Source organism: Corvus cornix, chromosome 19 (assembly GCF_000738735.6).
Source record: "Corvus cornix cornix isolate S_Up_H32 chromosome 19, ASM73873v5, whole genome shotgun sequence".
NCBI classification, from domain to species: domain Eukaryota; kingdom Metazoa; phylum Chordata; class Aves; order Passeriformes; family Corvidae; genus Corvus; species Corvus cornix.
This window is the reverse complement of record NC_046348.1, coordinates 367665-393112: the sequence shown is the minus strand read 5'-3', so window position 1 is coordinate 393112 and position 25448 is coordinate 367665. Positions and strand designations below refer to the sequence as shown.

Below are 25448 nucleotides of genomic sequence, written 5' to 3'. Positions count from 1 at the left end.
CTGATGGCTGTGTGTGTCCACACATGCCAGTCACTCCCTGGCTGCTGCCCACTTTCTTTCCTACCACACTTGAGCTGTGTATGTGCTCAGAGAAAGGAAAAATGCTCCTTTGTTGCTGAAATAGAGTCTGGGAGAACTGAGAAAATGTGTTTTGCTTTTCAACAGCAAGAAGAAAAACTGTCGGAAATGGGCCGCAGACAGTTGACCCTTTTCTCTGAGCACAACCGGAGTTCTGACCTTTCAGATATTTTGGAAGAGGAGGAAGAAGAGGAGCTGTCTTCAGAAGCTCTGGAAGAGAAGAAATGGGACCAGAGAGAGCCGTGTTCCCAGGAGAACGGGGAAAAGGTAACTTGTCCCGAGTGCTGCTTGCGGGGAGCACCGGTGCAGCCATCCCATGCCATCAGCTCACAGGAGGAGGGGCTGGGCTGAGTCTTTCCCAAGGTCCTGCTGCTCTGCTTTTACTCCCAGTGTTGGCTCAAGGTAGTAAAAACACAAGGTCTTTGGGAGAGGGAAGGGTGTTTGTTTGTAATGAATGGAGCCAGGGTTTAATTAGATGGAAAAACACACAGGGTGATGTGATGTTTAAAATCCAGGGTTAAAGTCAATGCTATTGATTGAGTTCTTAACACCGATTGTAAACAGGGAACAGTCAATGCTTTCAGGCACAGGGTGGGGTTGTTGGGGTGTCTTGTGCAGGGCCAGGAGTTGGACTTGATCCTTCTGGGTCCCTTCCAGCTGAAGATATTCCATGATCCTATGATTATTTGGCTTAGGCCTTGGTGCTCTCTGTAGCCAGGGTTGGCATGTAGGAGCAGAGCTGTGGCTTTGCAGTTCAGATGCTGCAAGGGGTGAAATTCTGCCTGAGCTGAGCTGTAAGTGACCAGGTTAATTCGTGCTCAAAGAGTTAAACCCGGCCTGAATGCACCTGTGGGAATGTGATTCCAACTGGAGCCGGTGTGTAACCATACAGATTACAGCAGCTGGGATGAACGTCCATGAGGGAAAGGACTGAGGGTGAGAGACTGGGAAGTTAAAAAGCTTTGCAGGAAATGTGATACGCCTGGATGGCAAGAAAGCAGCCTCTCTTTGATTTTTCATGTGACCAAAGAACATCTGTGGTTGCTGGTGCCCTGTGTGGCTGCTGGTCTGCAGGGATGGGGCTGGTGAGCACTCAGTGGTAGCGGACAATGTAATGACTTGGGAGTAAATTTCCTTTTCTCCCTCTGAAGGGGCTTCTGCTTCCCAGGTGTGGGATTGGACCTGCAGCACAGCACATCAGGAGCCCCAGGAGAGCCTGGTGGCTGGAGGGGCTGGGGCTACCTCTGAAGGTTTTGGAAGGGCTTCCAGTTGTTGGGATTGGACTGGGAAAAAGTAGACGAGAAACAAGTTTCCTGGAAGGAGAAAAAAGGAAATAAGAGCAATCAAGAGCACTATTCTTTGTGGGTTTTTTCTGGGTGTTTTATTTTGGTTGGGTTTTTTTCTGAAAGGAAACACCAAAACCCTGCTTACGTCCTGTTGAGCTGAACAAACTGGTGCTTCTTGACTGGATGAAGTAATTGTTTTCTGCTCTGGCAGTGACAGAGTGAGAGTGACAAGATGCTGAATGGGGAGAGGACATGAGGGTAGGAAGCTTTAGGGCAAAGAGCTCCAGTGACTGCCTTATGGATTGAAGGGGATGTGACTGGAGTAGGGCTGTTTTCTAGGATTCTGCATATTTAATTAAATTTTCTGTTACCTCAAGACTCCTCAGCCAACTCTTTCAGGATCCAGAGGATGAAAACACACAGGGGTGCTGCTTTTAAAATGTTTATCCTCAAATAAGTTGTTTAATTGCTGAAACCATTTATTGTATTAAAACTCAAAAGCAGAAGCCACAACTCTGCGAACAGCTAAAAGAAGTCTTACTGAACTTACTTTATGGTTGTATTTATGAATTTGGCATATTCCTAATGGGTGCTGACAAGGCAGAAGCCTTGAGCATGTGTCCTGTAAGGAGAGTTTGAGAAAATTGAGGGGTTTTTGGCCTAGAGGAGTTGAGTGGGAGATTTTGTGACTGCCTATAACTATTTGCATGATGGTTAAAAGGACAAGAGCCAAAGTCTTCTTGTTTCTGGGAGATGATATATAAAAAGAGGCAGAAATCATGAGGTGCTGTTGGAGAGGTTCATGCTGGAGATGAGTTCAGACCTCTTTCCCAGGAGGGTGGTGCAGCCTTGGGACAGGTCCCCAGAGGGTTCAGGATCTCCATTCTTTGGTGTTTTCAAGCCTCATCTAAGCAAAGACACTGATTCATTGTTGGCAACAGTCCTGCTGCAATTAGGAGACTGAACTGGAGACCTCTGGAGGCCCCTTCAACCAGTCCTAAATGTAATTCAAGACCAACTTTTGCTTGGAAAAAGCCATCGAGGTTGGAACTATCAGTAGAGAGCCTGCGACTGCCTTTGTTTCGCCCCCACTGTGGTTCGGTTTTTAATTATCTCTGAACAGACCTGCTCATGGCTGTAGCTTAAAACTTCAATAGCTACACATGCTTGTTAAGCTATTTGTAAGTGTCTTTAGAGCACATAATGATGTAACTTGTCAGGGAAGTTGAACAAGAGACCTCCAGACGTATCTTCCTACCAAAATGACACTATGCACCTGGGATTTTACCTTTTGTGTTGGTGCTAATGTAATAAGGAGCAAACCCATAAATTCTACAGTTGGTCCACAGCAAATTTTAAAATTCAGCAGTGTTGTCCCCAAAATTTTCTTTTAACTAGTAGGCTTTCCCCCACCTGCAAGTGAAACTCAGGTCTGTGTGACCCTTTGAGGTAAAGGGGTTTTTCTTTGTGCTTGTGGGAGCTCTGCTCCTGGATTTGCAGACAGGAGCCTGCAGTAGGGCTGCGCTTTGCTAGGAGATGGGAAGGGCCCAGGCAGCAACGTCTCCAAGGGGTGTCCTACAGCAGGGGGCCATTCCCCGTGCTCCAGGGAGAGGACAGAGGTAAGGGGGACCCGTGGCTCCGTGGGTGAGCGCAGGCTGAGGCTCAGTCCTGTGGACAGAGGAGCCCACTCAGCTCTGCCGTGGAGGGACTGCGCCTCTCCTGCCCCCGTCCCGCCCCGAGGGTGCCAAGCCATGGGGAATCCTTCCCGTGGCAGGATGAGAGGTGCTGCAGGCAGCTGTGTGTGTACAGGAGAGGCTGGGAGGGAGCTCTTCCATGCATTTGCCTTCCTCGCTTCCCGCTGCATTGCTGGTCCATCCGATTGCTTTTGCCAGAAGATCCATCGCTCCCTCTGCCCCCTCCCCTTGCTTTGCTGCAGCCACAGCTCCATCCTGCTCTGCTGGGAGGGAATCAGGGTCACTTTGCCTCTTGTTTTAATGTGTATTTCCTCTCTTTTTTCCTTTGCTTGTCCTGGCTGTGGCTTTTCTCGGGGTCTGGGTACAGATGGATCTTTGTGATACTGACAGCGATGAGGAGATTCTGGAGAGGATCCTGGAGCTCCCGCTTCAGAAGAACCACAGCAAGAAGTTGTTCAGCATCCCTGAAGTGACTGAGGATGAGGATGAAGACGAGGATGTTACAGAAGAAAAGACAGACCCTCAAGACTCGCTGGAAACACAAACCTACCATTCAGGAAGAACAGAGAAACCACCCAACAGCAAGGAGCCATTTCTAAAGGAAGATGGGAATAACACCTCCATGGATGTGTCTGCTCAGACTCCGCAGGAGGAGCACGGTGCTAAGGAGAGCAGAGCAGATGCTGACCGTGCAAATCCTGCCTTTGGCCAGCTGGCCTGGAGTCAAAAGAAGGCACACTGGAACTGGGGCTATCAGGAAAACGACCCAAAGTCTGGGAGTGGCACAAGTCCTTCTTGGAGCAAGAAGAAGGGAAATAATTATCGAGAGAAGACCCGGAGTCGGCCTGAGATAAGTAGGAAGAGACAGAGTGATCCAGCAGAGCACTGCAGTCGTCTGCTGGGCAACTGCAGCCAGATGGGGAGCGGGTTATACAGAGCACCCAGTCTCAGGGAGGAGCTGAATGTTGTCAGCAGTGCCGGTGGGAAGGAGGGGTTGGATTTGTACAGCCGGGCCAGACAAGGCACCTTACGGAAAAAAGCCCCAAGAGCAGGGGGGGCAGAACCTGCTGTGATGGCAATGCACTGCCCCAGCCCCAGGAGCCTGGAAATAGACATCGAGTATGACTCTGAAGATGATCAGGATTCAACCTGTGCATCCTCCCCGGAGAGCAGGCTGTGGCCAGAGAGGTCCCAGAGCTGCCAGGGGGACTGGAGTGATTGCTCCAGTCAGTCTGAGGTTGCCCACCCAGGTGGCAGAAGGGAGCTGACCAGGCTGGAGATGATGGAAGAGCAGGGTATGGAGTGGGCTGGGTCTCCAGCCAGCACCTGAGATTCTTCTGCCGGGAGAAGGAAGCCCTGAGGTGTGAGAGCAGCTCTGAGGAGCAGGGCTGGGAGCTGGACTGTAAGTCACCTGGCTGGAGAAGGAGGCTCGAACATTCTTCGAAGGGGATACGTAGCACCTCCTTGCACAAAAGGGTTGGGTGACTTTTCCTATTCTGGCTTTGAAGCAGCTTGCAGTGGCACTGGCTTCCCTCTGCTTCCCTGGCCTGCCTGTATCTTGCTTTGTTCCGTGTTGTCCAGGGAAAGGACCCTCCTCTAGGATTGTCTGGAAGAATACCTGAGAGATTCTGTAGTTCTGTGCTGCTCCGTGGCTTTTCTTGTAGTAGCTGCTTCTGCTTTTCCTGCTCCCTGACCAAGTGTCACCGATGCAGTATTCCTTTTCACACTGGGTCTTCCTCCCCACGGCAGGAGGCTGTGGGACCCAAACGAAAATCCCTGGTGCAATAAGCTGATTGGTGAAAGCTTTGTGTAGATGCTGACTGTAATGTCATTGCCTCCCCTCGAAATGCCCTTTCCTCCATCTTCACCCTCACCAAGGGGATCGTCACTGGTGCCTGGCAGGGCGCCTGCCTGTCCTCAGTTCTGTTTTCCAACTCTCTTGGTCTTTCCAGCTCTAGAGTGTCCCTGAAGAGGAATGTTGCATTTGGATGCACTGCTCTTTGTGAAGTGCGTTTGGGCTGAGCACTGTTCAGGGAGTTGGAAGGCAGAGGCTGCTACTAATTCTCTGGTGGTTCCAATTGCAGGCATCCAGTCATAAAGATTCCAGGGGCCCAGAGCCGCCCTGCACGGCCGCGTGGCAGGCTCCTAGCAGGAGGCGGAGCAAGAGCGTAAGAAGAAGCCAAATGCAGAAACCTTTGCTCTCTAGTCCAGGTGAGCAGCAGCGGGGAGAGATGAGGGCAGCAGGAGAGAGGGAAGCCTGGAAGTGGCTGGGGAGAGGCTGGCAGGCAGTGCCTGGGCCCTGCAGGGCTAGGGCAGGGGCAGGGTGCTGATGTTCTCTCTGCTGTGTCCCCTCTGTGCACAGGCCCTCCAAGGAGCACCGCTCCCGAGAGCTCTGGCAAAGATGATGGCATTCGGATCTTTGTGGCTCTCTTTGACTACGATCCTGTCTCCATGTCCCCTAACCCTGATGCAGCAGAAGAGGAGCTCCCATTTAAGGAGGGGCAGATCCTGAAAGTAAGAGCTTAGTGAACATCTCCTACTCTGTGGATCCATCTGATGTTCCTGGGGCAGCATAAACCTTGGGAGGTCTGCAGCTTCCTCATGAGGGAAGTAGAGGGGCAGATGCCCCTCTTATATATCTTATATATAAGTATCTTATTTATATATCTTATTTATATATCTTACATATATATATATATATGTATATATATCTTATATATATCTTATATATCTTCTCTCTGGTGACCTGAGGGAATGGCTGGAGCTGTGTCAAGGAGGGTCAGGTTGGATATCAGGAAAGGTTCTTCCCCCAGAGGGTGCTGGGCACTGCCCAGGCTCCCCAGGGAATGGGCACGGCCCTGAGGCTGCCAGAGCTCCAGGAGCGTTTGGACAGCGCTGCCAGGGATGCCCAGGCTGGGGTTGTTGGGCTGTCTGTGCAGGGCCAGGGGCTGGACTGGATGATCCTTGTGGGTCCCTTCCAACTCAGGATATTTCATGATTCTTTCTCTGTGCAGCTCAGTCCCTGCAGCGTAAACTGTCTATTTCCCCTTGCAGGTTTGTGGAGACAAGGATGCTGATGGCTTTTACAGGGGGGAATGTGCTGGAAGGGAGGGATACATTCCATGCAACATGGTGTCAGAAGTCCCTGTGGAGAGCAGCGAGCTCAAGCAGCAGCTCCTAAAGCAGGGGTTCCTGCCTGCAGACACGGAGAGCCCAGGTACTGTGTGTGTGTGTGTGCGCCCTGCTCTGTGGCTCTTTGCTGGAATGTGGGAAGCTCAGCCCTGCTGTCGTGTGTGGGCACTGCAGCCACCAAAGCCATCTGGAGGGCTGTCCTGGATCTGCAGCCTGATTTAGCGGCTGCTCCGCGGCAGGGGGGTCTGGCTGGATGGGGGTGTTCCAAGCTCTCGGTTCATCCCTGACTCCACTGCAGTGTTTGCAGCTGCTGCAGCTGCTCCTGGGCTTGAGGTGTGGGAATTGAGCACAGAGGCTGAGCCTTGCTAGGGGAGGGGAAACAGAAGCGTTTGGAGAGCAGCTGGAGGATGTGAACAAGAGTTCTCACTCTGTTCTCGCCTTTGTTTTGAAAGCCTGTGACTGAACTCTTAGGATGACTCTGCTCCTGGGTGAGAGGATCTGTGACTTGGGAATGGCGATGGGGAAGAGGGAGGAAAGGTGTGAGACAGCAAGGCAGGCAGACAGGAGTGTACAAGGAGCAGACCTGGTTGTTGGGTTCCTCCTTCCTTACTCCCTGAAGTGCATGGTCGGTGCTTTGTGCACTGCAGACTTTTCCTGTTCGTCCCACTCACATACTCGGGGAGGAAAGGGAGCATCCCTGCCATGTGCAGCCAGCACAGCTCAGGCAGAGTCAGGCTCAGTGGCTGTGAGCTGCCCCTGCTGTGCCTGTCCCTCATGCCTCCACCCCTCAACCTGCACTCTTCTGTGCACCCTCTACTGCCAGTGCCACTTGTTGGATCTGCTCCACTTGTTAAAACACCAGGATATTCCTGGTTTGCCTGATCCCTGTTTCCCTGCCAGTTCAGCAGTGAAAAACAGCACATGGCAAAGGTAAGCCCTGACATTGCCTGAGCTGGGGAAGAAACCCAAATCAACCAAAAAGTAAGAAAACTCAGCAGAAAAAAAGGAGCAATCCAACTCATTCCTATTTCCGTGGAGGGAGACCCAGTATCCAGCCCTAACATACCTTTAAGGTCCCTTCCCACCCAAACCATTCTATGATTCTGAGGGGCTGACAGTGCCCAGCTCCTAAATATTGGTCCCTGGAAAGTTGATCCTGAGGAGCACAGGGATTGAAGGAGCCTGATGCTTTCACTTGTGATTTCTTGAGTATGTTTTTCCTTTGGCCTCTCTCGTGTCTGAGGAGATTTGAATAAGGTGTTTCCCACATCCATACTCTTTCTCCTGTGTGTATGCCAGAGATGGCTGGATGCCTGTGGTGGCCTGTGTCCCTCTGTGGATACACAGGGCTCTCTCTACCCTGCCCCACTGCATACTCTTGAAAGAGTAAAGGATTTTAATAGCTCTGAGACTTCATTAAACATGAAGGGTTTGAAAGTTTTGAGGAAGGTGGTGGTAGTCAGTAAGATGTACCTTGTGTGTGTGTGCAGGGAGGGACTGTAGTTTTGGCACTGGTGGGGCCACACCTCAAATCCTTGGGGCAGTTTTGGGCCCCTCTTGTCAGGGACCCTGAGGGGCTGGAGCGTGTCCAGGGCAGGGAACGGAGCTGGGAAGGGGCTGGAGCCCCAGGAGCGGCTGAGGGAGCTGGAAAGGGGCTCAGGCTGGAGCAAAGGAGGCTCAGGGGGGACCTTGTGGCTCTGCACAAGTCCCTGACAGGAGGGGGCAGCCAGGTGAGGGTTGGACCTGATGATCTTAAAGGTCTTCTTCCAACCATAGTGGTCCTCTGATTCCTTGGCAGTGGGGCTGGCTGTACCTCTGCTGTTTTCCTGCTGCCATAAACCCCTATCACAGCCTTGTAACTAAGGAAATGCCTTGGAGGGGTTGGTCTGGGCACTCTGCAGGTTCATTTGGGATTTCATCCAGTCCTGACCCTGCTCAGTGCAGAAACTTTAGCTAGAGGGCTGGGATTTTTCAGGTGTTAATGGTACAAGGTTTTATTTTGTCCTTATGGTGCTGCTTCTGAAAGATAAGAGCAGCAAAGTCTGTCTGCTGTGAGCTGTGGAGTGGCTAAAAGGCATAAGCACAGTGTGGATTTCTCTGTGTATTTGGGATGTGGATCATGCCTCATCTGAGTCCACAGGCAAGGCTCGGAGGGCTTTGCCCACAGAAATCCCGGTGTCAGCCTCCCAGGGGAGGCATGTCATCTCCTCTGTTCCCTGTTCACTATTCAAGATGCTTCTCACTTTCCATTCACTGTCTGTTTCTCTTGTCTATTTATTTGCTTTTTTGGTGTTTTTATTAAGGAAATGGCACATTTTCTCCACCTCCACGCCGCCAAACCGTCCCTCCTCCAAAACCCAGACGCTCCAAGAAAGGTCTGTGTCACCCACTGCTTCCTCTTTGGTTTTTGCTATAGGATTACAGACTGCATTGAATTTTTACTACTTGCTTTCAGGACCCTCAGACGTTTGTCTCTGTACGACTGCTAGGAAGTGGAAAGAGAGCCCATCCCTGTGCTGGTGTTAAGTTTTTAACAACAGTGATGTCTTTTATAGTTTTGGAGCTTGACCTCTGCTTCTTGTTACGTTCCTGAGTCCTGGTTACTGGTGTAGACTTTCAGTTGCATGAACAGTTTGCTTCTGTTGTTTGCTGTCTTGGTGTTCTCTTTATTGTTTGTCAGTTTTGTCGCGTGGTCACTGTTGGAGATGAGCTCTTACTGATGAGGCATTCTCTTCCCCCAGCAGGGCTGGACAAACAGGAGTACAAGTCTCAGCCAGGTGAGAATTGCTTTTACTGGAGAGTAGGTAATGCATGATCAAAGTACAGATGTGTTTTGTGGTCAGGGGCCAGTGAGACACCCTGTGGTGCTGCTTCAGAGCACTGTAACAAAAGGTTTTAGTTCTTTCAGTTCAGCAGTGGGTGCAGAGTGCTTTGACTGAGCAGAGGGTGCTTGCAGGGGGAGCACACATATTGCTGTGCTGTGGGAGGAGCAGGCCAGTCTCTCACTCATTGCATGCTGTGGTCCTTAAGATCCAAGGGCTGCTGAGAGGCTGCTCCCCCTGCTGAGGTGCATCATCTGTTGATATCCAGAGAGGCCTGGTCTGCAAACCCTTTGCCAGCCCATCCAGTGCTGACCCGAGGCAGGGTTTAAATCCATGAATGTGTGTTTTCTGCAGCAGCAGACTTGGCTTTTGTAGGCTCAGGGCAGGTCTGTAGGTAAATGGGGCTGAGCAGGCAGGAGGTTGTCGATGGCAAGGCCGCACCTCCCTGTGTGCTGTTCCCTGGCCCTTGGAGGATAAATTTTGTAGCTCAGTAGCAGAACATTGTGTAGTGGGAGGAGAAATGTCCTTTCAAGACGCTGTAAAGAGACAGCTGTCCTCTGTGTGTGTATATATGTGTGTGTGTGTGTGTAAGTAGGAGACGTAAAATAAAACATTCCTGTACATACAGACAGAGCACCAGGATGCTGGGATGGGGGGATATTCCCACTTTTGTGCTTATGAGGTGAAGAAGAAGATTGGAAAACTGCTTTACCAAATGCCTCGAAAGTCTCTCTCCACTCAGTTTCCCCCAGTATTCTTTTTGTTCACTCTACTACAAGAATGGTGAAGGAGTTGCTGTGATTTGGGATTTTGTCCTAAGACAAAATTTCCATCTGAGAATATTTTATTTTTGTCCTGCAGGGCAGAAACATAAAGACATTGAAGCAGAGCTGCTGACTCCTCGCAGGATGGTGGCTGCCTTTGACTACAACCCTAAGGAGAGCTCTCCAAACACAGATGTGGAGGTAACCACCAGCTGCTCCTCTCTTTTTAGAGGTTTCTTCTTCCTGTCTCTTTTTTCCTTCTCTCCCAAGACACTCAGCCCTTTGATCCAACCAGAGTCTCAGTGGAACTGTGTGAGTATTCATGGCATCCTTTAGTGGTTAGACAGGCCTGAGCAGATCTGGGGCAGGAGGAAGCAGCTCCTACTGGTAGCAGCTGATCCCAGAAACACTCTGGGAAAAGGAGAAACCTGCTTAAGGGTTTGAAAGCACTTCTGGCACTTAATTCGAGCGTGACTTTTGTGTTAAGTACCTGTGTAGGTCTTGGTTCAAGCAAAAACATTTAGCTCCAGTTTAATGGACCAGTCTGCAAATTTCTTGTTTCCAAGCAATTCCTATATATAGAATCACAGAATCATGGAATGGGTTGGGTTGGAAGGGATCTTAAAGCCCATCTCATTCCAACGCCCTGCCATGGACAGGGACACCTTCCACTAGTCCAGGTTGCTCCAAGCCCCTTCCAGCCTGGCCTTGGACACTTCCAGGGACAGGAAGGGATATAATCTAAACAGGGAAGGATATAATGCAAACAGTATTTTTGTGGATCAGTCTGTTCCAGGTGGAAAGGTGGCGATGCAGAATCCTTTTTGCAAAAAGAGATGAGCACATGCTCTGTTCTCTGTTCCTCCGAGCTGTGTGAGCTGTGTTAGCACTCTGAGCAAACACAAACGTGGAGTTTGGAGCCAGAGCCTTTCCCTTCATCCACAGAGGAGTGTCTGGCCAACAGAGGGCACAGTTCAGGGAGTGCTTGTGTCTCCTGCCCGGACAGACACGGCCGAGGCCAGAGCGTTTTAGGGATGGTGGAATATCTTGGGAGAGACACAATGTGAGCACGTATCCAGCCACCCAACACTCTTGAACCCTTGTCACCAAGGAGGGAACTGTACTTTTTGCAGTGATTCGTTCTTCTAGAACCTTTCTTTTGGACAAGAGCTCAAATTATTGAAACAAGCTGGTGCAGTTCTGTGGGAGATGCTCCACAGGAGCGACCTGCAGCCTGCAGACATAAATTGAGGGCTAGGGATAAAAGATGGTAAATATATTGGAAGTGCCAGTGTCTTGAGTGGGACTCAGCCTGTTTGGAGCCTCCACTGGGCAGCTTTTTCCATTAAAAGAGACAGGTGACACCTTTGTCCTTGTGCCCCATGGAGCATGTGCTGGGGTGCCTGACAGGACAGAGAGTCACTGTTTGCTGTGCTGCTGTTCTGTGTCCATGTTAAATCTCCCTGTTTGTATGCATTCCTGCTAGTGACCAATCCCTGAGTGCTGCATACAGAACAGGCTCAGATTTGTAATTATATTTATACAGGACAGATTTGTAATTATATTTAAAGAAATTAAAGGTATTTCTGGTGTTTGCTGAGCTTGTCCTCAGTGCTTTCCAGAGCAGGTGGTAGGGAATATTTTGAACCCTTAATTAAAATTGGTTTAAAAATAGGCTTTGCTCTTGTCTTAATTTATGAAATGCTTCCTTAGCAGTGAATTCCAGAGTTATCCATTTCAGTTTCTCTCGTGCATCCTGGTACTGCAAGACTAAATACAGTGGTCTCCCTCCCTTGGAGTGAGATTGGGCAAGAAGCCTGGGGGAGCCAAGTTCCTGGTGAGAATTTCCAGGCAGTGCTTCTCCTGTGACCTCTGTTCTCTGGCTCTTTGCAGGCTGAACTGACCTTCAGTGCCGGGGACATTATCACTGTCTTTGGGTCCATGGATGACGATGGATTCTACTATGTAAGTGCAGGGCTTGGGAAGATCCTGTGGTTACACTGGAAATTGTTGGAGTTCATCAAGCGGCAGGGAAGCAGAAATCAGGGAACAAAGTATTCTGCTTTTGGGAAAAAAAATAAACTCCTCTTTACTTAGTGCTGGGCAGCCTGTTTCTGGCACTCATTGCTCCTGCTGTAAGTCCAATATTACAGAATCCTGGAATGGTTTGGGTTGGAAAGGACCTTAAAGGTCATCCTTTTCCACCCCCTTCCATGGGCAGAGACACCTTCCACTCTCCCAGGGTGCTCCAAGCCCCAGTGTCCAGCCTGGCCTTGGGCACTGCCAGGGATCCAGGGGCAGCCCCAGCTGCTCTGGGCACCCTGTGCCAGGGCCTGCCCACCCTCCCAGGGAACAATTCCTTCCCAGTATCCCATCCAGCCCTGCCCTCTGCCAGTGGGGAGCCATTCCCTGTGTCCTGTCCCTCCATGCCTTGTCCCCAGTCCCTCTCCAGCTCTCCTGGAGTCCTTTAGGCACTGGAAGGGGCTCTGAGGTCTCCCTGGAGCCTTCTCCTCTCCAGGTGAACACCCCAAGGTATCCCAGCCTGGCTCCAGAGCAGAGGGGCTCCAGCCCTCGGAGCAGCTCCGTGGCCTTTAAATATCCCAGTGGTTCTGAGTTTATGTTTTGGCACCAGTTGCCTGCAGGTTTCCCAAAGCCTTGCCTGCATTTTTCCATGCACACACCAGCTGAACCAGCACCTGCTCAGAGCTGGCATTTCACCAGCACTCGGACACTTGGGTCAGAGGCTGGGATGGTGATCCGAGTAGGCAAACACGTTCCTGGGGCTGTGCCTGCCCTCCAGCTGTGTGCCTACGTGAGCCTTGGCCCTTGGATCATCCACCTCTCTCTTCCTGCATGGGAAACGGTGTGCCTTCACACATCAGACTTGAGGTTGAGCTCCAGGTTAAGTCTGAGGGCATCACTGGGAATGTTTTGTTTGATCCTTTTATAGTGTTGGACAGACGGCATTGCTGGGGTGGGTTTTGTCTCAGCCAAACCACGTCCTGTTGAACTGGAGACATGTTTGTAGGAATACAGTAATGCAGCTCTGGGCCTCTGTGATCATGGATGCAGTGCCTACAGGACATGGTATCAGCACTGCCTCGTTCTTTAAAGACATCAGTAAATACCAGGGCAAATCAAAGGCCTCTGGGGCGCCTGTGGCACAGTCATATTCCAGTATGGTAGTGGAGATTCTGAGTTTGTAGAAATCACCATGTTGCTGGAATACCTTTGTCACAGCTTGCTGCCATCTCTTCTTGCTTTACTCTCTTCTGTGTTTCTGTGCTCTGAATTGTTCCACAACTAAGCAAGGAGGCGAGTTATGGAATTTGCTGAGGATCCTCCCAACGTGGATGTGTTCTGGACTTGTCTCAGCCCACAGCCCCACCTTCTCTGTAGGGCACTGCACCTCGAGTTGTTATTCATTTCTCCAGGAAAGCTGATGTGAGAACTGAATGTTGATCTTGCAGGGAGAGCTGAACCAACAGAGAGGGCTTGTCCCATCCAACTTCTTGGAAGCTGTCCCTTTGGATGGAGACACGGCCGAGGAATTCCACTCCAAAGATAAAGAAGCTTCTCCGCTGAGTGCTGAGAGCCAGGTGAGATGTGACTGCATGGCACTGCCATCCAGGCTGGGATGTGTCTGGAGCCTGGGCATTGCATGGCATGCAGCACCCATGGGATCACTGAACTTACTGCATGCTGCCCGTTCATCCCACGGGAGATGCCTGACGGAGTGCTGGGAGCTCTTCCCAAAGATTTGCTGTAGTGCAGAACGAGGCACAAAACAACTCCACCTGCTGGGGCCTCCGTGTGCTCAGCTGGGCACAGAGCATTCAAATCCCACCAGCAAATTGTTTAGATCCACTGAAAGGTCCGTGGGGAAATCCGATTGGATGCAAAGTTCAGCTAGCTCCCCAGGCACATGAAATTCCACAAATATGGTTATATCCATGCCAGAGAGTTCTGGAATTAGCAACACCCTAATACCAATGTTCTTCCATCCACCCCAAGCTAGAGACATGTTAATCCAGGCTGAGGTGCTTCTGGATAAATTCAAAACACCCTGAGGAGTTTCCCAAACAGATCTGTGGGATGGATCCTACGGTTTCAAAAGCATGCCCCAGAGGCAGGGAATTCAAAGGTTAAATTAATCCCTTGCATATGTTGCTGAGACTTTTGGAATAAAGGCTTAAGTGGGAGATTGGGGTCATGTCAGCAGCTGAGGCCAAAAGTGTAGCAGCTCCTTTGTCATTCATGGACCTCCTGTGCTGTCCCACTCTGGAGTGGAGGCAGGAGGGACCCAGCTTGGTCCAGCTCACATGGGCTCAACCTTCAGTCGTTCTTGGGAGGTTGTTGGCACTGTCATGTGGTGCCAGACCCACATGAGTGGGAGCAGGTTGGCTTTGAGCCATCCTTAGAGGAGTAGGTGGCCCTGAATCCCTGAATCCTGCTCTGTTGAACTCCCCCCTGGTGCCATCCCAGCTTTCCAGCTCTCTGCAGCATTCCTTGGCCTTTTTTCATGCTCAGCTCTTCCTGTTCTCTGTATCCATCTTCAAATGCTGCTTGGTCTCCCTTCACCTCAGCCCCATCCCTTGCTTCCAGGCATTCCAGGCTTTGTGGGTATAGGATTTGCACTCCAGCCTTGATGCCTTCTCGGGCAGAGCAGCCTGGCTCAGGAAATGAGGTCTGTGGGCTGTTCGTTGGATCATCTTCTGACCTCAGCAGCTCTCTGGGATCCTTGTACTACCCTGTTGAGGGTACTGATCCTTGCTGGGGAATCATAGGCTAATCAGTTCTTACTGCCAGGGTTTAAGAGCCCTGAGGTCACCCAAGTCCAGCCTCCCTGGGGGTTAACAAGGATGCAGAGTGGGGTTCTTTCTTCAGTTTCCCTCTCAAAATTATTTACTCTTACCAATTTACTCATCTGTTGAAATAGAGGGTGCCAAAGGAGACCTCAACCAGTAAAATGAACGGTGGAATTCCAAGTGTAATTTATTGCAGATCTTCCCCTTCCCTCTGGCATCAACCAGCAGCCACAGGGCCTGTTTCAGATTCCAGGGGTCGTTATTCCAGCCCAGGTCCTCCCAGGAAGCGAGGGGGTTCAGGTAACCTTGTCTGCCACTTGCAGGTGTGAAGGGTTTGCAAAGCCAAACCCACTTTCCTCTCTGCTGTCCACTGCTGCTGAGTTCAGTGGGTGACTGAACCCCTGGGCAGCACTTTGGCCCACATATCCCTGCATGCTGAAGCTTGGAAGCTCTTTTCCTGTGTTCCATGACATTTTTTACCCAGAAGCACCTTTCAGGTGTGTAAAAAACAACCCATATAAAATAGACACATTTCAGGCTTGCCTGCCCTTCAGACCTTTCCATTTGTCTCCAGTCCTCTGTGCCTGAGATCCAAGGGAGCTTCCCCTTGCACTGGCTCTGACTTTGGGTGCACAGAGCAGGAACCTGTTGGATTTGGTACTTTTGGTACTCTCCTGATCCATGAACTGCTGGTCTCTGTAGTCTGGGGGCTTGGAGAATTCAGATGATGATGATTAAACCAATTTTATTTCAGTGGGAATTAGCTTGAACTCTCTAGGCATGACTGTGCTTTGGCTGCTTCTGCATCGTGCCAGCCTGGCTCCTGTCCTGCTGCCTCCCTGCTTCCCCTGGATCCCTGTCCCAGGGGATTCTGGCTCAGCACTCCAGCACTCCTCCCACTTGTGCTTTGCAATCCAGACCTGTCTAAACAGCTTCCAAACAGGAAGGGCATGTTTTCCCCCTGTTAAAAGTGGTGTATTTACCCTGCTCAGAGCCAAATGGGTATTAATTAACTGCATTTAAGTGTGTTTAGTGATTCCTGAGGAGACAGGACCCAACCCCACGGTGGTTTTGGCTGTCACAGCAATCACAGCATCCCAGCATGTGGGCAGAAAACCTCATGGGGAAGGCAGAAGGAAAAACCTCCTGTAAAACAGACATATTCCATATCCATCTCTGAGCTGGAATGAACTCTCCCTGTGATACAGCCATGCCTGAGGCTTTACAAATTCCTGTGGCACTTTCACCCCACAGAGTTAAGGAAAACTGGTTTGTTCAATTTGCTGTTGGCAGAGCAGACTCCCTGCAAATTCCCAGTCCCAGCTTGAGCCCTGGCACCTCAGGGGGGGATGTGTGTGCACCATGGCAGAGCTTTGGACTCCGTTACAGTTCATTCCAGTTGCAACAGAAGCTTCTCCATGAGTGATTTTTAAATCACTTGTAACTTCTTGGATGTGATGTTCTCACCTTGTCTGTTCTTCTCACTTCCCTTCTCCCTGCTGCCCTACCAAAGGCCTGAGAATAAGGACAATTTATTTCCAAATTGAACTGGGGAAGGTGGATCATTTTGAATTATTCCTGAGTAAATCTTAAAATGCCGGCAACTGAAAAGGTGAAGCAATTGAACTTACAAACTGACAATATTTGGGGATTAAACAGGCAAACAAAAACAGCACAAAGAAGAGGATCCAAGAAGTTCTGGTCACAACCAGGGCCCAAAACACTCATGCTTACCAGCTCAGAGCAGCTGCTTTAACGCTGTTCCTGCTGATGGAATATTTTTCCATCAGTAACATGCAGTTTCTGTCAAAGACTGATTGTAAAGCACCTGCAGAAAGTGTTTGATTCTAATTGATTTCATGTATTTATTTCTGCCTGTGTTACGCACCCGGGACGGTTCTTTTCTTCAGAGAATGAGGAAGAGAAGAGTCCAATGATAGATATGAATGATACATAGAGAGAGCAACCATGTAAGTGTGTGAGACCTTCAACCTCCCACCCAGCCCAGCACCTCAAAGGCTCCTGTGCCTGGAGTTGGCTCCTTTTCTTGCTTGTAGTTTGACAGGCTGGTTTGGGGCTGGTGTGGGGCTGTGGTGGCAAATCCACCTTCAGGTCTGATGTCAGACCTTTCACTGCCACGCGGGTTGTGTTAAAGATAAACCATTCAGCACATGAGGTGCAGTTGGTTGGAACAATTATCTGGTGGTTTTGGGGACCAGGATGGGACTGTGTTGCATATTCAGGTTTGGGAAGGACCTGCTTTATAATTCAGCTTGGCCCTTCTGTTCACATCAACAGCCAAAGCTTCGTTTGGCCTTTGCAAGATCCTCCTCAGTCTGAGCACACTTCATGGTCAGCCTGGGGTTTTTTCCTTCTGGATTTTACTCCTTCCTGAGAATAGTCCTGAAAAACCCCTGCCCGCCATCAATTTAAGAAAACAGTAACATTTAGTCCCTAAAACCAACGTTGTGTGGATAATTGTTCTGGGGCTGGGTGGGTGAGACCCCTGGTTTTGGGGGGCAGTGGGAACAGTCTTTGTTTTCCTTAGTTTCAAATGTTTTCCAGAAATGGTGTTAATCAGTAACACCTGAGAGAGCACTAAAACCACTCCTGAAAACTGACATCACTCTTCTTTATCACTCTAATAACTTGTATGAGGATCTTGACAGGGCAGTTTTTCCTTTGTTTCTCTTAGAGAAGAACCCCCAATTTTAGTATGATTTTTCTGTTACCAGGTGAATCTGTGAACTGGTTCTGTTGCTTTTCTGCCACATAGAGACTCTGAGGCTATCTGTACATGTTTGTGTGTGTGATATCTGTACATGTGCCTCTGTGTGTGGAACTCTGCCGCCTGGGCATCATATTCCACGGCTGGGAATCCACAGCAGGACTTCCAGCCAGACAGGAAACTGTCACTTCCTTCCAGCTGTTTGATATTTGGCAATGCCATTGGTGCTGCAGTGTTCTTACTCCAGTAAATAATTGTGACTTTGCAAGTAGGGTTGGGTACCTGCCTCTGTTTGCACAGGGCTTTTCGTGCACGACTCTGCAGGAGAAATTGTTTGTGGGGCCACTTCAGGTCTGCCCTGAAACTGTTCTACCTTTACCCAAAAAGTGTTTTCCAGTGGTGCATGGACAGAGCCTCCACTGCCCTGGCTGCACACGGGCCTTTACATCCCTCCCACATCACCCCCTGAGTATTGGTGAGCCCCGTCTGACGTTAGCCTGGTGTTCTTGGGCATTTCATCCAAGGATTCTTTGTTGCACAAATCATAAATAGTTTCTGGAGCAGAACCTGGGGATTCTTTCTCTTGCTCCCAGCTAAGACAGTGGGCTCCAAGTTAGCCTTTACCTGGCTTTCTTTTTCTCTTTGCTTCCATGAATCTTGCATTTCTGGCTGCAGAAGGTTCATCTGGATTCATTCAGGTGTATTCCCAGACTCCTCAGACCTGGCTAACACTGGGGTTGTCAGCATCAAGTGCTGTTCGTGCACAAGGGAGCTGCCAGGACAGCCAGAGGTTGCAGTTGCTGCTGCAGCATTGCTTGGAGTGGACCTTGCAGGCAGAGTGCAGCTTTCCCAAGGGCCAGCCTGGGCCATCCCTCAGCATGTGTGACATCCTGCAGCGTGTCCTGCTGGCCTTTGGGCACCGTGCTGCACACCTGGAGTGTTGCAGGAGTACCTGAAAAGGAACATTTTCAGGTGAACAGAGACTGTGAGCTCAGGACAAGTCAATCGTGGGACTGGTTACTGTCGTGGAAAAAGGCACAGAGGAGTTCCAGCTCTGTCCTGTAGTTCAGGTAAGGGAGAGTCTGATGCCTCTGGCACAGTTCAGTCACTGCTGTGAGGCAGAAGTTGACTCTCAGCTTTGTGGAGTTGGGAGGGGTCACAAATTCTCTCCAAGACGGAGCTCCCTGTGCTCCTGCACGCTCAGGACTGACTCCATGGGTATTGCAGGTGCTGAGTCTGACCCAGAGCAGAGGTTTCTGCTCACCCTGGGCCGGAAGTGCTTCACTCCTGCAGCAGCCCGGACCAGCACAGCTTCCACCCGTGAGGGGAGGACAGGCCACAGCCACTGGGTGCTCCTGGTCCCGCAGGAGGGGGGTGCTGACCCAGCAGCAGGGTGACAGAGCAGGCGTGCTTTGACTTTCCACCCAGGAGGCTTTATTTATAAAGTCCCCACAGCACGTGAGCGTGGCTGGGCTGGAGGGAGGCAGCTGTGCTCTGGCTGTGCCTCTGCCTTGTTCAGCTGCTTGCCCTGGACACAGAGCGGGACCGGGACCAGGCACATCCAGCCCTGCCCAGGGGAGGCTGCTGGGATCCTCACACAGTTCCTGGCTGGTGTCTGATCTTCAGGAGTGCTTCCACCTCAGGCAGAGGGTCCTGCTGCCACTGTCACCGTCTCACGTTCCCTCTGGGGGCTGTGGCTGCTGCAGACCTGTGAGGGACTCACTGGAGCCCAGGCAGAGAGATGCTGAGGGTGTGATGTTCCAGCGTCCAGAGGGCTCTTTTCCTGGCACAGCTCCAGCCACTCTCACCCTGTGTTTTGGGTAATGCCAAGACAGGATGTACAGCTGGAGCTTGGAAGCTTCTGGTTTGTGAAAGCTGTGTGGAAGAGAAGGCAATGAGACTAAGGCTCTCCTGGGCCTCAGAAACCCAGAGCCTCTTCCCTGAGGAACTTTGCAGCCTCTTGGGAAAGCTTGACCTGCCAGATTGGTAATTGTCACTGTCTGGACACCTCAGCCTAGTGAGAGGAGATCGTGGAAGGAAGGCTGCTGCTGGGAACTGACCTGTCAGTGTGTTAGGAAGAGGAAACTGAGCCCAGGACTAGGGCACATCCTGATTTCCAAAAGCCCATTCCAAAGGGAACAGCACCATTTGAGACTGGTGGATCCCAGTGAACTTTCTCAGACACTCAGGGGCTCAGGAACATTCCCACGTGCTGCTTGATCCAGGGCTTCTCCATGTCCTGCTCCATTGGTGCCACTGCAGAGCACCAGGCTTGGCCTCCTGCCCCTCCTGCCTCTGGATCTGCTGGATGCTGAGCAGCCTTGCAGGACCCCCAGTTCCTCCTCCTACCATGGCAGTCACTGTGGCGAAGCCTCAGGGCTTAGCCAGTCTCCTCAATCTTCTGGAGGTCTTTGCAGAGGCCTTGTTCTTATGAAGTTTGGTTTTGTTCATGTCCTGGCTTCTGTCCCAGACATGCTGGGAGCCCAGCAGGCTCCGTGGCTGAGGCATCCATGGATTCATCAGTACCTATCTCCATCCATGCTCTCAGGAGCTGCTTCACTTAGTTGTGGAGCAGCATCTTTCACTATGTCGTTAGTGGGTCTTTTGTGCTGTCCTGTTCTTAGCCCAAAGTTCAGGAATTTCAGGAGTTCTTAGCTCAGGAAGGGTCTGGGTTGTAGGTACAAAGTTTAAATCCACTGGAAACTTCCTAAGTGGAACTGCACCTGCATAGAGGGGAGAAGGCCAGGTTCTCTGGCTGAGGTCTATGTTGGTGTGATCTCCAGCAGTTCTAACTTGTGCTTTTGTCTTTTGTTTTTTCTCTTTCCCACCCAGCTAAATCCAGATGGATCTGTTGATCAGAGTGACTCCTCTCCATCTCCTCCTCCGCCAGCACCTTCCTGCCTTGTCCCGGGCGAGCAGTGTCCAGAGCAGGCATCGCTGGCCCTCCTCACCTGCAGTGACGCACCTGGGCAGAGTAAAAAGAAGAGAGGCTTCTTCTTCAAAGGGAAAAACCTCTTCAAAAAACTTGGGTCCAATAAGAAAAACTAACAAAGGGTTTATTCCGTCCGGGCTGCCCACACAGCCCCAGAGACTGAGAGTGCAGGAGAAGCCCTCTGCAATAAGCTGATTATTTTCATAGGGAAGAAGTATGTGTTGAATAGAGAAAACTCTGGAGGGTGTGGGAGCTGAGACCCCCTGGGGAAGAAGTGGCTCTGGGGTGTGAGGGCTCAGCTCCGGGATCCAGCGTGTCCTGCTCCATGCAGCCCTCGGTGCAGCGGTTCCCTGTAAATATTTTAATTTAAGGATTATATTCTGGCTGTAAGTTAGCTAACTGGCTTTTCCCAGCAAAGCCCCGGCCCCTTAGGAGAGATCCCCTGTACTCCACACCCTGGTATTTCTCTGCTCCAAAGGAGGTCGTGTCAACTCCTTCACTTCCTGCAAAGAAAGTTTGCACTTTTCTGTTCTGTGACTCCCCTTCGCTGTCTCTGGGCTGATGAGTGAGTTCTTACTTGTACTGTAACCCTGTAAATCTGCAGCTGTGCCTCGGAGCATCCCACACTGCCTCAGTCAGCTTCCAGCACGAGGATCCCCGGGGAGGAAGGAGCGATGCCCCGGCGGGGGTCGGTTCTTCAGCCTGGGGGTGGGCTGCTGTCAGCTGCTCTTGCCTGGTTCACCTTGACCATGCACTGGCTGGGGACTCCGCCTTATTATTTATTTTATCGATTTATTTATCGATTGATTTATTTATCTACCTATTTATTTATTTATTTATTTGTCCGTCTGCCTCTCTCCACGGTTCCGTTGGGCTGTGTCCGTGAGCTGCTCCCGAGCAGAGCACTGGGAGAGCAGGGCTGGGGAGTTTGCTCTGTTTTCATAGGAGGTGATGTGTTCCTGCAGCTGAGACACAGCCCTGCCCAAGCACGGAGGGTTCTGTATGCCATGGTTTCTGTCCCTCCCATGTTTCTTTCTCTGCATGTTCCAGTGGGTCCTTGTTCTGAGCAGGGCAGTTCCGTGAGCTCCGTGAGTGGTGCCAGCACAGCGGCCACGAGTGGTGGTGGTATGGTATGTTTTTATTTAATATCAAATTTTATTATAATAAAGTCTATTTTCACAAAAACACATTTTCCTTAAAAAAGCCGAAGATTCAGTGATGCTTCTTCACGGGGGTGGGGAGATTATACCAATCACCTGCACCTTGAGGATGTTCTCCACCTTCTGTGTCCCCTTCTCGGAGGGACAGATGTGGCTGTGGGTGCCCTGGGTGTGAGGTGAGGGGGGCAGCCCTGGGGCTGCAGGGCACCAGGGAGGGCTGTGGGCACGAGGCTGCCCAGAGTGCCTGGGCTGGACCCTGCACTCCCAACTCCCCTGGTGTGTGAGCATTGGTCCTGCACCTGGAGCCTCTGGGAATCCAGCCAAGGTGCCAGAAGTCACTCTGGGATTTTGTGGGGATTCTGCAGAATTCCCCTGGCAGGAAGGACTTGTTTGGGAAGCTGCTGCTTGTAGAGAGAATATTCCATAAGGATCCTGATACCGCAGTGAGGCACCATGTCCTGTGGTGGATGGGAGTCAGGGCAAGGACAGACCAAAGGCTTTGAAATGATGAAGTGCTGCAGCTCTGCTGGAGTTTCCATGGCTTCTGGAGCAGCCTCGGTGATGAAACTCATCAGCAGCCCAGAGCTTTATCTACAGCCCGTCCTCCCACGGAGGAAGTCGTTGCTGTTCTAACTGAATTTACCAACTGGAGTTTCCTAAGTGAGTTGTTGAAGGTCTTTTGAAAGAAACTGTCACTGCTTTTATCAGTTCCTCGGGGCATTAGTTGAAGAACAAAACCTTTAGGAAGAAAAGCAGCCTCTAGAATGTTCTGGGGTGTGCCCAGAGCCAGAGGCCCCATGCAGCCAGTGCCTGCCTGGCTCCCTCACTACTGGTGCTTCCATCCTCGCTGCCCAGCTGAGCCCCTGGGGCCACAAGGTGTGTGCTGTGTGTGCCTCCTTTAAATTTCGCTGTGATAGACCCAGGCCTATCATTCAGCAAAGTCTCCCTAGTTGGGTTGGTTCCCCAACACCAGGCAGGCTGTGCAGCAAAGCTCAGAGAAGTCTCCACAAGAAAGATTTAAGATTAACAGCTTCCAGCTGTTATAGCTAAACACGAAAGGCTACAAGGAACAAAAAAAAAAAAGGCAAAATAAATATATAATCCAGATGTTCTGCTTTGCATCCTCTGCTTCTAATCGCTGTGCTACAGCCCAGGTGTGGATGGCACCTCTCTGCTCAGGGGAGCTGCTGGTGGCATCAACGTACTCCTGTTTGCATTCTCAGAGGAGCAGCATGTGCTCTCTGAGTACGAGGGTTTGGTGCTTGTGTTGGTGCTCACCAGAAGGCTCAGCCAGACCTGTGGCCTTTCCCAGTCACCATGATCTGGGAGCAGGGTCACAGTCTCCCAGGAAAGTAAATGTTCAAGAGACAAAGCATCTCACAACCCCCACTTCCATGGTTTCTGAGGCAGTTGGAGAACAATTCTTTTTTTTTTTTTTTTTTTGAGAGCAGTTTGGTGGTGTTTCTCAGGGGCTGGTATAGGGGTTGGTGTGTTTAACATCTTTCCCGGTGACAAAGTGGCTCATGGGCACTCTAGGCAGTGTCCTGGTGACACGAAGCTGCGTGCTGGGGTCACACACTGGAGGGCAGAGATGGGCATCCAGGAAAAGGAGGAAAAGGGCCTGGACAGGCTGCAGAGGTGGAGCTGTGCAAAACTCATGACACTCAACAAGGCCAAGTAAAAGGTCCTGCATGGGAGTTGGGGCAATCCCAAACACAAACACAGGCTGGGAAGAGGATGGATGGATGGATGGATGGAAAGCTGCCTTGAGGAGAAGGACTTGGAGGTGCTGGTGGATGAGAAGCTCAACACAGAGTCACAGAATGGCCTGGGCTGGGAGGGACATTAAGGTCATCTGGTTCCAAACCCCTGCCATGGATGTGCTGTAGCCACGGGTGTCAGAAACCCCCCGTGCCCTGCGCTGATCCCCAGCGTGGGCAAAAGGGGAGGGGGGAATCTGCCCCTCTGCCCTGCTCAGGTGAGACCCCACCTGCAGAGCTGCTCCAGCCCTGGGGCCAACAGCAGGAGGCCATGGAGCTGCCCTGAGAGCTGGAGCCCCTCTGCTCTGGAGCCGGGCTGGGAGAGCTGGGGGTGTTCACCTGGAGAGGAGAAGGCTCCAGGGAGAGCTCAGAGCCCCTTCCAGTGCCTAAAGGGGCTCCAGGAGAGCTGGAGAGGACCCAGGGAATGGCTTCCCAGTGCCAGAGGGCAGGGCTGGATGGGATATTGGGAAGGAATTGTTCCCTGGGAGGAAGAAAGGGCTTCCCTGGCGCAGGTTCCAGTGGCTGCCCCAGCCCTGGAAGTGTCCAAGGCCAGGTTGGACGGGGCTTGGAGCAGCCTGGGATAGTGAAAGGCGTCCCTGCCCACGGCAGGGGGTGGAACTTGGTCTGTAAGGTCTGTCCCAAGCCAAACCATTCTGTGATTCTCTGAATTAAGTTCCTAGTTGTGAAACACAGTTATCAGCACTGACACGCACTAACGTCCGGAGCCTTCGAAAATCCTCATCCTTCTCCTCTATCTGGTGCTGACACAGCAGGGGAAGGACTCAGAGCATGGCTTTGCAAACCCACCAGCTCTGCCCCTTTGCACAAGAGTGTGGACAAGGCGTGCCATGGTCTCTGTTGTGCAAGCTGCTGGTTTTGGTGCTGGAGCTGGTGCTGGTGCTGGAGCTGGTGCTGGTGCTGGTTTTGATGCTGGAGCTGGTGCTGGTTCTGGTGCTGGACCTGGTGCTGGTTCTGGTGCTGGAGCTGGTGCTGGTGCTGGTTTTGGTGCTGGAGCTGGAGCTGGTGCTGGCGCTGGAGCTGGTGCTGGGACCTCAGGCAGACTCTCTGCTTCCGTCTCACACAAAGAAAGGGGTGGGCTGGAGGCACCTCCTGAGTCTCTGAGGTCAGGGTCACCTTGAAGGCCAGGGGAGGTTGCCCAGGGTCTCATCCAAGGGAGCGTTATCCCCAGGGATGCAGACCCCACCTCTGTTCTGGGCCCTGTCCCAGCACTTCACCACTATCCTGGGTGTTTTCTTACATTATTGGGAATTTTCTTGGCAGCACCACGTGCCATTACCCCTTGTCCCATCCCTGGGTACTCTGAACAGCTCTGTCTGCTCTGCAGCCCTTCCATGAGACAGTCAAAGTCAACAGTAAGGCTTCCAGAGCCTTCTTCCCTCCAGGCTGACCAAACCCAGCTTTCTCCTGGGCTCCAGGTGGATTCCCTCCAGGTTGTCAAAACCAGTCTGCAAACAGGACCAGCCTCACCTGGGCCTCACTGCAAGATTTGTAATTTGCCTTGCTGATTTTCTTTAAAACATTAAAGGACCAGGACCAGTGTCAGTGCACAGCTCCACTTGCAAGAAGGCAGCTTTGGGGATGGGGATGGTGGATCCCAGCTCTGGGGGTGGGCACAGCTGCCAAGTCACTGCCAGAGGCACTGCACCACCTGTGGGTCCTGGGGTGTCCGTGCAGGGCAGAGGCCAGGTAAAGTCCTTCATCCACCCAGGCCTGGGAGCCCTGGCAGGAACTTGGTTGCCCCCAGTCTGTGCTGCTGATCCAAGGAGTTTTGATCCATGAGGGCAAACACAATTGCAATGTGCAGTGAGGAGGAGATGAGGAGCAGCTCCTTTGCCTCCCTGTACAGCTCTGTGCTCAAACACATCCCCCACTGAACCAGCAGTATCCCTCTGCCCTGTCAGCATGGCAAAGATTTGTCCATCAGATGCTTTTGCTCTGGGGCAGGGAGAGGAGATGCTTTGCCAGCTGAGCTCCAGGAGCAACAGCACTTTGTGCTGCCCGTGCTCCAGACCAGCAGCTGGAGGCTGATGCCTGTTTGCCTGTTCGTCCATCATCCCAATGCCTCCTCCTGCACAGGAAGAAGGAGCAGCTCTCGTGGACCCCCAGGGGACACGGGGCAGAGCACGTCAGGAGTGGGATGGGGAGTGCTGGGCGCTGCAGTGTCTCCGGGGGTATAGAGATGAAGGCGTTGTTTCGACCTTTAAAAGCGGCAAAGGATGAAGAGCACCATGGGGGGAGGAACCTTGTCCCTGGAAGACACCCC

The 25448-nt window shown here is 51.5% G+C and overlaps 1 protein-coding gene across 1 annotated transcript in view; it reads left to right on the top strand.

The window, feature by feature from the left end:
* The window catches only part of TSPOAP1 (TSPO associated protein 1), a 66447-nt gene extending 46215 nt beyond the window's left edge, over positions 1–20232 (top strand). The window contains 13 exon segments of the mRNA XM_039562717.1: positions 166–345; positions 3426–4374; positions 4377–4534; positions 5143–5269; positions 5421–5572; positions 6113–6275; positions 8494–8565; positions 8932–8967; positions 9874–9977; positions 11670–11741; positions 13247–13375; positions 16495–16554; positions 20145–20232. Of these exon segments, the coding sequence (XP_039418651.1) occupies positions 166–345; positions 3426–4374; positions 4377–4534; positions 5143–5269; positions 5421–5572; positions 6113–6275; positions 8494–8565; positions 8932–8967; positions 9874–9977; positions 11670–11741; positions 13247–13375; positions 16495–16521 (2169 nt within the window). The 3' untranslated portion in view covers positions 16522–16554; positions 20145–20232.
* Positions 20233–25448: the final 5216 nt, after the last annotated feature.